This window comes from Podarcis melisellensis (genome assembly GCF_964234715.1).
Source record: "Podarcis melisellensis genome assembly, chromosome: 14".
Lineage (NCBI taxonomy): Eukaryota > Metazoa > Chordata > Lepidosauria > Squamata > Lacertidae > Podarcis > Podarcis melisellensis.
In genome coordinates this window covers 13,456,596-13,468,665 of record NC_138546.1, presented here as the reverse complement: position 1 = coordinate 13,468,665, position 12,070 = coordinate 13,456,596, and the positions used below count along the sequence as shown (strand labels likewise).

The window sequence follows — 12,070 nt, the reverse complement described above, 5'->3', positions numbered from 1 at the left end:
ATTGGGAAGAGCCAGGAATGAGCCATGTGGATTTCATGAAGGCTTTCTGCCTTTCCCAGCGTTTTCTCCATGATTTTTGAGCTCCTTAGAAATAGGAGGTAAACGTCAGTCTGCATAGTGCAGGTGGGGGCTCTCACATGACTTGATGCTCTTCCACGAAAACAAAGTTAAACAAAACAACAACATGCCAGCATGCTGCTAAACTGCCTGAAATTGGTTGGGTTAAGGTGAGCGTTTCTAAGCCTCTCTTAAGAGCTCTTCAGTCTCCTTTCACCTGCTTTTGACAGTGCTTGGTTAACCATTGCTGAGCCAGCACAAAATCTCTCAAAGCAGGACGTTATGTTGCTGGTGGCTGAAGTGTTTTTGGGGGGGGCAGGAGTGCGGAATCCTGTTTGATTATACTGGGTCTTATTTAAGTGTGTGTGTTTTTCCCCATAGGACCACCCCGAGCAAGGCGTGTTGTTTCTTGTGCGAGGGCTGCTGAACGTCATCCAGGACTATACCTGGGAAGATAACGGTGATGATAAAGTCCGGATTTATACAAATGTCGTGCATCTTCTCTCAGCAATGAGTCAGGAGACTTACATCTACCATGTAGACAAAGGTAAGAGAAGGAGGCTTTGATGCTGGGAGCCCCAGAATTTCATTATGAGGCTCCCGCAAGCCACAGTACCAAATGCTGACTTGCTTGTGTGTAAAGGACTGAGTCAGCCCTTTGGTCCATTTCCCCCAGTATTATCTACTCTAGTGCCCTGCCCCTGAAGTTTTGGACTACAATTCCCATCAGCCCTAGCCAGCTTGGCCAATGATTCAGGGTTTACTCCTGATTTCTACTCCAGAGTCGGGGGCTTTCTTAGCTCTGCTACTTCCAATGCTCTTAAAAGGAGATGCCTGGGATTGAAGTGAAGATCTTCTGTGAGCAAAGCATGTGCAGAATCTTTTGCATTTAAGGCTAGGTATCTGAAAACCTGGAGAGCCATTGCCAATCAGTGGAGACAGTGCTGGGCTCTGCATGGTCTGGCTCCACATAAGGCAGTTTCCTGTTAATTTAGAACCACACAGACTGAGATCTTACTTCATACCACAATAGCTGAGTGGTATAGCATCTGCTTTGCATGCAAATGGCCCCAGGTTCAATCCCTGGCATCTCCAGGTACGACTGGGAAGGACTCCCTTCCTGAAATCCCGGAGAGCTGCTGCCTGTCAGTGTCTGCAATACTGAGTGAGATGAGCCAGTGGTCTGACTCAGTGCAATGCTGGTTCCTGTGTCCCTGTGCTCTACCACTAACCCTATGCACAAAGATGGAATTGTTTATGAATATGGAAGGTTTAAATACATGGAGGAAGCGGGTGATTGGAACTGCAGTCCAACAACCTCTGGAGGGCCGTAGGTCCCCCATTCCGGCTTCAGGGGGAAAAGGAAAGCTTCAAGGAGACAGATTTGGTGCTAGCAAAGGTGTTCTGTTAGGAGCTGACAGACTTAATGGACAAGCAAAGGCGATTGAATGGCGTTGCTTGACAGCAGAAGATGTAAAGGCAGTTGAAGGTTCCAGAGGTGGATCGGTTAAGATCACTGATGCTGATATATCAGGAATAAGAGGGGGAAGACTGTGGAGAATTTTTAAAAGGTAAACATGAGGAGTTACTCTGGATGCAGAGAGGATGGGATTGCCAATGAAGGAGTGGAGTGTTGCTTGGTCTGATGGAAGAGGTGAGCTATTTCAGCATAAAAGTTACGTGACTGGCATGCAACCGTGGTCAAGATGAGACCTGATCGGGGTATGGAATGGAGTTGGAGTGGAGAAGGCAGAGAAGAAAGGGCCTGATTTACAGTGCTGTGCAAGCAGAAGTGCCTTGGCCTGACGCCAGACTGATAAATGGAGGGCAAAGGGGTAAATGAAGTCACAGGTGAGGCCAGGGCTAGTGGTGAATAGATTGCCTTTAAACTCGGGCAGTTAACAGAAAAGTGGCCTCGAGACAAAGAGAAGCCACTGACACCTTCTGTTGGATCCAGCTTCTGCCCTGAGTTGTATAAATGAGGTTTCTTGTTTCAGGACTTCAAGTCCTCTCTGCATCCATCTTATACTGCCACCTCCCCCTGCTCCATCTTTTTGTTTGGTGGGGCTGCAAAGACAGAAGAGTCAGGATTCTGTTCTGGGGTTGTTGTTTTATGGTATAATAGATTTGTATTTTAAAATGTGTTTTAAGTTGTTTGGAGACCTTCGGGTTACAAGGGACTAAGAAGTCTAATAGTAATGATGATGGTCATGATTGTTATAATAATAATCATTCTGGAGAAGGCACTAAGGGGCAAAGAGAGAAGAGAGGAATCATTATTTCCAAAGAGTAAAAAGTTAAAGCTTTCAGTTTCTTTTTTGTATCTTTCATCTGTGTGTGCGCAGGGGAAAGGCACTGTTCAAAGCTGAAGTCACAGTGCAGGTCAAGGGATCAACAGCCTTCTATAATTAAGTACAGTGACCTGTCAGGCAATTAGTAGGCAGCGTGAGGGAAGGGGTAGTAAAAGCTTGGAAATATGTAGGAGAGTGAAAGGCAGAAAGAGGCATGTATTTATTTAGAGGATTTAATAAACTGCTTGATCCAAGAAGCTCTCCAAGCCGTATACAAAAAAAAAAAAAAAAAGGAGCTAAAACCCACCGTCTAATTAAAAACAAAGAGCCACTATCATTAAAGACAAAGATAAAATTAATAAAACTTCTAAAATGGATCTAGGTAACTCAGTTTCTATATCTGGGTAGACTTGCTGAAACGAAAAGGCTTTCAGTGGGCAGCTGAAACAGTACAGCGAGGGCACCTGCTTAACATCAATAGGCAGGGAGTTCCACAGACACTGGTAGTGCAACATCCCTTATGAAAACTGATCTCAACACTAAGAAAATTTAGCTTACAATTTTATTTCAGATTGGATAGTATCACGTTTGAAGTTTATACAGGTAACTCACGTCTTATGCGGGGGTTTAGTTCTTGGGGTCCACATGTAAACACAAAATCAGTAAAAAGAAAAAAAAGGCACATACAAGAAAGGTGGGATTGGTTGACGTGCACACACACAGTTTTGACCTGGAAGTTGATAGTGACTCCTAGGCAATCACAATGCTTTTAGAAAGATGTGCAGGCAGGAATGTCAGCCACTGCTTCAGTCCCTGGCCCAAATGATGAGGCTCTTCACCCTCCACGCCTTTTCCCACCTAGCAAAGAGAGCTAGAAGGGTGATGGCAGCAGGCTGGTGTGTCAGGAGTTGCTTAGTCCCTGCAAAGTATGTGTGTACGTAGGAGAGACTTAATGCACAGCATGAGCAGGGTGGGGAAGCTGAAGCCTTGAAGTCCTTAAGCCACATCCATTCATTCATTTAGTATATCGCCCTTCATCTGCAGATTGCGGAATGGTTGGTGGCCAGAAGGAACCTCTGCCAAGAGTGGCTGCTCAAAGCAAAAAAGTGGGGGGAATCATAGGTGGGAGAAGAATTCAAATCCAACCCCCATCTCCAGTATGCCCAAACTGGGCTGCATTTGAATCATCCCCCTCTCCTGCCTTGTAGGGAATCAACATAGTTCAGCTAAAGAACAGTGTGACTAGGATGACATTAGATCAATCACTGTCTCTCTCAGCCTAACCTACCTCACAGGGTGGTTGTGAAGATAAAGTGAGGGTGGCGGATTATGCACACCAACTTTTGCTAACTTGGTACCCTCCAGATTTTTTGGACTACAACTCCCATCAGCCTGAGCATTATGCTGTGCTGACTGGGGCTGATGGGAGTTGTAGTCCAAAACAGGAGGGCGCCAGATTAGCAGAGGCTGATGATATAAAATGTTCTGGAAGAAAGGTGACATGAAAATAGAAAGAAGATCCACTCTGGGTCATGTTTTCAGCCTCAGTTTGGTGCTTGTTTTTCCCTTTTAGCACAGCTTGATAAATCCTTTTCGGTTACTAAGCAAGTATTGAGTGTGCAATTGGATTATGATCCTGCACAAAGAGCCTAAATACTTAATCCACACGTTGCAAACCTTATTTGTGCAAAACCTGGGATTAAGCGCTGCTTTGCATCAGTAACTCTTGAGCGCTTGGTTCAAAGAACTTCATGTATTCCCAACTTTAATAATAATATCTTACTAGTGCAGGCATGCTCAAGCTCATTTAATCTCATGACATTTCCCTAAGAGAGAGAGAAAAAGAAAGAAAGGAGGAAGGCTTCTGTCCTGCTTTCTCTCTTGCCATGGCAGTGGATGAAGTAGTTCTTTAAAAATACACAGCTTTCCTGCAGATAGCTTAAATGAAGTGTGGGTAAGGCCACTGGAGTAAGCTGCAAATGCTGGAAGATTTCTGTCTTGATTGTGTAGCCCAGTATTTCTGTAAAATCAAATACTTACCTGAAAGAGGCATTCGGAATTACTTTAACCCGGGTTGGCAGCGTTGTGGCTACTCCTGTTATGGGTGTGGAACCTTTTTCAGCCAAAGGGCCACGTTCCCTTCTGGGGCCACGTACTAGTGGTGGGCAGGATCAAAGGCAGAAGTGGGAAAAGTGTACAATAGGCTAGTTTTTGCACACACCCCTCTGTGTCATCCATCCAATCAGAGTTCAAGGATGCATTCAAGTCAGGCAAAGTCAGGAAAAACAGTCTGGATACAAAGCAGGGCCCATGAGTGGGGAGAGAACCAGGGGCCAGATAGGTCTTTGAGGGCCGCATTGGGCCCCTGAGTCTGAGGTTCCCCCCACTGGCACTGAGCTGTTCCATGTTGTAATATATGCAAGGATGTGGTAATTTATGAGATTATGTTATAGAAATAATTCTATTTTTTAAAGCTGTTTTTGTTGTGCTTGTACAGTGGTACCTCGGGTTGCATACGCTTCTGGTTACATACCCTTCAGGTTACAGACTCCACTAACCCAGAAATAGTGCTTCAGGTTAAGAACTTTGCTTCAGGATGAGAACAGAAATTGTGCTCTAGCGGCACACTGGCAGCGGGAGGCCCCATTAGCTAAAGTGGTGCTTCAGGTTAAGAACAGTTTCAGGATAAGAACAGACCTCCGGAATGAATTAAGTACTTAACCCGAGGTACCACTGTATGTTGTTAAATATTGTGTGTGTTTACTTCTTTTTAAATATTGTTGCTGTTGCTTTTTCCTATGTTTTTAGCTACTCTTATTTTATTTATAAGCTGCCTTGAGTCAGGGGAAAAGGTGGGGTATAAATATATAACAATGATAATCTTTTAGAAACTGGTTTGAAAACCTCTTGAGCAGAATGTAAGTATTCTAAATAAATAGATGGATGCTGTCACAGGGGAGGTGATGTCTAGAAAGCCCTGGAAGACACAGAATCACTTCCATTTCTTCAGTTTTGTCATTCCTCCAGCACACCCACTTGGTGTTTACATTGCAATTTTTTATGTGTCATGGGACTGCTCTTTTATTCTGTGTTTAGATAGTGTTTTGATGTGGTTGATTTTAAGCTGCAGCTTCTGAAAGTTTTGCTTTCTCTCCCTGATAATAATAATAATAATAATAATAATAATAATAATAATAATAATGTTTAGCTTGCTTTGTTAGTCCCTGTTGAATGGGTAATTTTATTGATTTTTGTTTTTCTGATTTTTATATCTTGTATGCTGCTTTGAGCACTAGTCATGGGGAACAGGGTATACATATTTCAGAGAAAACTATTTTGAGAAGCTTCAAATTCTTGGACACCTTTCTGGCATTTTAAATATTTGTGTAAGTGAAATAAAAATTGGTCTTAGAGATGTTACGTTCTTTGAAAACAAATTATTGAATGTACCATAAAGTCAACGGTGATCAATGTTCTAATTTGAAAGAAAAGACTAAAGTGAGAGAAAGCATTCTTGTTTTGAAAATCAAAGAGCACTCTGTAAGAACAGCAACTTTTTCATATTTCTGAAGGGAAACTTTAGAGGCTTTAATCAGTCCGAATAATTAGACAAACTTGGCTCATTAGTGTATTTCCCAGCAGAAACAGAATTTTCAGATGAGTCTTCTTAGAACTTTAGTACAATCTGCTGAGGGTATTTGCATTTTGTATGCATGAAATCTGCCCCCCGCTTTTTTGGTTTCCAACAGTCAAAACAAATTAAGACTTGTCATTAGGAATTTTCATCCAAAAGTTACAGAACAGATCCATCAGTGTACACTAGGTCATGCCTACATGGACGTTCTGAATGCCCATCCAACTTTGTAGTTCACTATGTGCCAAGATGCTCAGACTCTACTTTGCCCATAGCTTACTCTACAGATGAAGTAATTTCAAGCTCAGGTGTATGTATGTATGCACTGGCTCTGCCCTCTGACAATGGGTGGTATCCAGCTAAGCCCTACTGAGAGTTCTTGCACTGCAGGGGGTTGGATGAGATGACCCTTGGGGTCCCTCCCAACTCTACAATTCTTTGACCAACTGAAATTAATGAATTAATGGGTCTCCTCTGAGTGGGACTAGCATTGGATAGAACCCATTGTTACTTGGAAAACTGAAAGGCAGACAGAATTGCTCTGAGATTTTTTTTCTATTGCTTTGTAACGCCTTCATGTTGTTGTGCACTGCCCTGATGTTTTGCGAGAGGGCGGTACATAAATATTTTAATAAAAGTAGGTATTCTTACTTTATATATATAGAGAGAGCATTTAGGCCCCTTGCTTCAGCCCAAATGGCTCCCAGAGTGCCTTACATACAATCAATTAAAACGAGACAGTACATGCCTCCGGGTTTACAATCCTAAACACACACACACACACACACAAGGAACGGAGGGAAGAGGAAGAAAATAAAACTCAGGCACCAATAAATGTTTATTTTTTTGTCTTCTGTCAGGCGTTCTTGAATACCCATGTCCCTGTTTTTATTCCTAAACCTGTTTTCTCAGTTGAATCCAACGATACCCTGTATGGTGGAGATACCAAGTTCCTGGCAGAAACCAACAAGCTGTGTGAAACCTTGATAGCCCAGATCCTGGAGCATCTCAAGAACCTTGGGAAGGATGAGGTTGGTGCAAACTAGGTTCTTCTTCTGGGACACCCGTCTAGACTAGCCTTCCCCAAGCTGGTGCCCCTGCAGATTTTGTGGGACTACAATACCCATCATCAATGCTGGCCGGAGCAGATTAGAGCTGTAGACCAAAACACCTGAAGGACACCAGCTTGGGGGAACTTGGTTTACATAACAAATATTTGCACAAACACTTTACGTAGTTTGCCTCCAGCGTTGTGTTGGGCCTGAAATCTGCTCCTAGCTGCTGGCCACTGATAAAGCCTTGAACTGTGCCTCAGTTTTACTCTCCTTCCTTCTGAACATATCTTGCTCACACCATTATTATGGTGACACCATTTCCTGCTGAGGTTTGGTCTCATGGTGTCAGGTTTCCCTCTGCAGGGGTGGAGGGCCCATGAAGCTGGTATGCCCTTGGAGATTGGATTCCTGAACCCTCCGGGAGATTTTGTGGTGGACAGAGCTCTTGATTCTGCTGAGGTCTTAGTCTTGCTGCAAATCAGTGAGATTTGGTGGGCTATCCACACAATCACTCCAGTGTCTTCTCCAGCCTGGAGGAGCCCACATTGTTCCTTGGTATTCTAGGGAGCTGCAGATTATAACACAGGCTGGATGATGGCCAGAGTGTGAGTGGCGCAAAAGGCAAGGACTGCTTAGGTCTCTGTGATGACATTGACGCTGTTGTTGTTGTCACCAGTCTGGTTGAAGTGTCCAGTGTACCATCTGGTCTAGGTCTGTGGGACGAGGGTCAGCTTTTGAGGCTTGAGTATGTGGACAAGGTGTTTGCAGTGAGTCAACTGGCCACAAGTCAACCAGCTATGTATTCCTTTGGCCCTGACTCATCCTGGCTAATTTGAGCAGGCTGAGAAGAGGGTGGGTGAGTCCTGGGTATAGAAAATGCATCCTTGCATGAGAGTGCGATGCTTGCCAACCTTAAAAGAGGTGACAGTCTGTCAGTTCCTGGGGGAAAACCCCACCCAGGATCCCAAGATAAGTGACAAATAACCCCTTTAGGGGTGAAGTGCTCAAGAGGGTGCTAGCAACTCTCCTGGCACTCTTGGAGAAAGATTATCTAGGCCAAATCCACTTTGGTTTTAGGCCTGGCTTTGGAACAGAATCAGCCTTGGGTGCCCTTATGAATGGCATTTAGTGTGAAAGAGGCAGGCATATGGTGGTGGTGCGTCTTTGTTAAATCTCCTTGAGCTCTCACCGGCTCCTGATACCATTGACCATGGCATCCTTCTGGACGTTACCATCTTGTCCCCAGTATGGTTTGACATCTCTATGAAGCTGCTGGGAGAGTTCATTTGAGGTATAGGTACACTGATTATTCCCAGCTCTGAATCAGAAGTCGCTGTGCCAGTGCCTGGAAGCAATGGTGGGCTGGATGAGATCCGACAAGCTTATTATACTGTATTAGATCCCAACAAGATGCAGGCTGTGAAGATGGGTGGCTTTCAGGCCTGTTCTGGGTGGGATCTAGTTTGTAGTCTGCAATTTCAACTGCTTTTGTCACTAGAAGCTGAGGTGTCTACAGTGGCGAAAAGTGTCTTTTATCAGTTTTAGCTTTTGTGCCAGCTCTGGCCATTCCTAGACAGAGCATTAGTGATTTGTTCATTGGCAACGTTGAGACAGGACTACTGCAATGCACCCTATGAGCTCATGAAGCAATATAAGTGCTGTATAAGAACATCTCTCATTGCCCACTCATTGGGAGTGTGGAGAGAGCAGTTGCTTGATTTTTTTTTATTTTTATAAATTATATTTTATTAATTTTCCATACATTCATGCCACATTACAATTTCTATTAAATTTCCGGTTTTTGACTTCCTTCGGCTTCTCTGCCAATCATCCAAATTCTAATTTCTTTAAATACACATTTCCAAATTTTGGTATTGCCTTTATACCTACCCCCCACTTCTATTTTGCATTTTTACAATATTTCTTATGCTGTTACAGAGCTTCTCTAAATGCCACTAACGTTATTCCATTATCACTTATACATTCCCAGTATTCAACTAATTTTCCCCAGTCCTCGATGAACTTTTGATCTCGTAGATATCTGATCTTCCCAGTCAGTTTATCGAGTTCTGCATAGTCCATCAGTTGCTTGATTTTAGCAGGGCTAATGTTACTGTAGAATGAGGTAGCTATAGATGCATGATGTCCAACTGCAGCAACATCTTCTTGGGAGAGCCTTTCCCTATGTTACATTCAACATAAACTCTTTCTGGCTGGCTTGTATGCGTGCACGCATGAGCAAGTAGTCCTGGTAGCAGCGTTTAGGCAGCGTTTTAATTTCTTTCCCCTGCTTGCTTCAGCAGTAATTCACACCGGGCAACAGTTAAGGCTGGGTGAATTGAGAGAGGGCTCTGGTGAAGTATAAAATGCATTAATTAATGTGGCAGGTCAGCCACAATGGCTCAGCAGCTTCCAACTATTCTTCAGCTGATTTGATTCCTTGGGGCGATGGCTGGCAGCTCTGCCTCTAAAAGGGGGGAGGGGGTGGCAAGTGGCTCTTGCTCTTCCCAAGTTGAACAGAAAGTGCATCCCGACAAAGGGGATGATCAAAAGAGCATTCAGCCTACTACACAGGGGTAATGCTGGCATTACTATGGAGCACCTCTAGGGCTTGGCAGCTGCCCTAGAGAATCCCTGATGTGGTGTTTTTATGAAGCATCTTCAGGGTAAACATATATGAGCATATGAAACTCCCTTCTACTGAGGTTAGATCGTTGGCTTATCTAGCTCAGCATTGTCTTACTATGGCTCTCTACGTGTCTGGATGAGATCTCTTCCAGCTTTCCTACTTGAGATTCTTTGGAATGGGATTGAACCTGGGACAGTCTGTATGTGCAAGTCAGTGTTTATGTGACACTGCCTTTGTTTTTGCTGTTTTGTAATGTGTTCTAACAGTGTTGCGTGCAATACTGCAGAATGACACTGTTGTTTCCAAGAGGGTTTAAAAATTTAAAGTAGGCAGAAGACATGAAGGGAGGTGCTGATAAGGGAACAAAAGGGGTTGCTCATCCGTAGGTTAATGTGCCTGTCAGTCAAGTGCTTTCATTGCAGCTTCAGCCTAAGGGAAATGCAATTCCCTTTAGAAACAAAAGATGACATATGGATGATGAAAAGAAAAAATAGTATTATCTCCATCATTACATCTGTTGATCTCAAAACAAGGCAAAAGGCTTGACATTTGTTGGTTGAATGTCTGTAATCAAACAAGAAAAAGTCTTTTGTCAATTTTAATACTGATTTATTATAGCACAAACATTTGTGGACTAGAGTCCACTTCATTAGATGCATGATGTGGCATTGTCAGTAGGTAGATATGAATCAATAGGTGCAGGCTAAAAAACTAAAAAATTTCCCAAATGAAATGCAACAGCCTGACATTCCATCAGTTGATTCTCTCCTCTCCCATGCAACCCTGTGTATGAACTTGCAAGCTACATGTCTGTCTGCTAAAAGAATTCTGTGTTTTAAAATGTTGTAGACTTTAAAGCGGCAGAGCCAGCTGGCCCTCAACCTCTTCAATAGCATCTTGGCCCACGGAGACCTGAGAAACAACAAACTCAACCAGCTCGCTGTTAACTTGTGGAACCTGGCTCAGAGGCACGGCTATGCAGACACAAAAATCACGGTAAGGCAGATTTTGAGGCTGGGCAGGGGGTGACCTTTGTATTCAAACAACAGAGTTTTGCAGCATCTTAAAAGACTTAACAGATTTATTGTAGCATCAATATTTATGGGCTGGAATCCACTTCATCAGATGCAAGAAGTTGGCAGCTATAAAATAAATAGCTACAGAGAGGAAAAATGGGACCAAATGGCAATGAAGGGAAAGGGTTAGCTTGCTTTGTTTTGTTTCCTTCTGTAGAAGACTTGGTTTAGCAGAATTGTCTCTTTCGACATTGTCTAATAATTTAAACTTTTCGAATTAGGGTATCCAAGCTTCCCTGTTTTAATTGGAATAATGGTTCGTGCCTGACTCCACTGGACCTTGAAACCCAGTTTGCCACCCTACTTAAAAGCAGAGCTGCATAGCAAGAAGACACCTCATGTCAACCTTTCCCTCACTTTCCCCATAAAACTGGAACTCAGGGTCACCCAGTGAACTTGACTGGCAGCAGATTTGAAACAGACATAAGAGAAGATGCACAACACATAATTAGTCATGTGATTCATTGTCAAAAGATGTGTTGATGCTCACAGACCTGGATATCTTGATAGGGTAACATAATATATCCCTCAGTCACTACTAGTCATGGCTGCTATAGGAATTATCCATTTTCAGAGGTCGTGTGCCACTCCAGTGCCAACTGCCAAGGGGCCAACAGCAGGGGAGGGCTATTGACTTCAAGCCTTGCTTGTTGCCTTTGAGGATTCACCTGGTTGGCCATAGGATGATGGACTAGATGGACCTTAATTCTGAAAATCATTGCTAAATAACTTTTGCATGGCTTGATGATTTTCTTTTGTAACTTCTTTCCTTCTCCCAAGGTCAGACTCACCACTGAGTGCGCAACCAAAAGAATAGCTGGGCTGTTCCATTTCACTCTATGCCCATCAGGAAAATATAGGGAGAATGCTGCTAACTGCATTTACTCAGAATAAGCCGTGCTGTTCACTAAGAAGTGCAACTGCCTACATTAGACCTGGAAAATGGGTATTTTTGTGGCATTGTAAACCCAGGGCTGTGTGCTCCATGCACTTTTAAGTGCCCAAAATTAATTTTTACAAAATCGAAGCTGTGCTCCCAAGGTAACTCAGATTGACCGATGGCCCATAGCCCAGTGGCAGAGCTTATGCATTTTTCATGGCAAATGTTCCAGGTTTAACGCTGCTACTTCCAGTTAATGGGCCTTGGTTTCAGCAAGAGAGACAGACAGAGACCCCCTTCTGCAATTGGGGCCAGTAAGCTGCTGCAGGTCAGAGCAGGCTCAAGTCATTATGAGGCAGCTTCTTTCTCTGTAATTTACATAATAGACACACCTTAAGCAAGCTTTCACGATTGCCTGCCCTGTGATTTTGGTTGTGCTCAGGGGTCA

The 12,070-nt window shown here is 43.5% G+C and overlaps 1 protein-coding gene and 1 long non-coding RNA gene across 5 annotated transcripts in view; both read left to right on the top strand.

The window, feature by feature from the left end:
• Positions 1-12,070, top strand: part of VPS35L (VPS35 endosomal protein sorting factor like) — an 83,307-nt gene that overhangs the window by 70,159 nt on the left and 1,078 nt on the right. For all 4 annotated transcript variants that reach the window (XM_081888876.1, XM_081888873.1, XM_081888875.1 and 1 more), the window contains exons 28-30: positions 439-604; positions 6,895-7,013; positions 10,516-10,662. In XM_081888876.1, coding sequence (XP_081745002.1) covers positions 439-604; positions 6,895-7,013; positions 10,516-10,662 — 432 coding nt within the window. The remainder of the gene's footprint in view (positions 1-438; positions 605-6,894; positions 7,014-10,515; positions 10,663-12,070) is intronic.
• Positions 10,669-11,944, top strand: LOC309357032. Its single transcript, XR_014163013.1, has 2 exons — positions 10,669-11,318; positions 11,368-11,944. It is a non-coding gene; the product is annotated as an uncharacterized lncRNA (long non-coding RNA).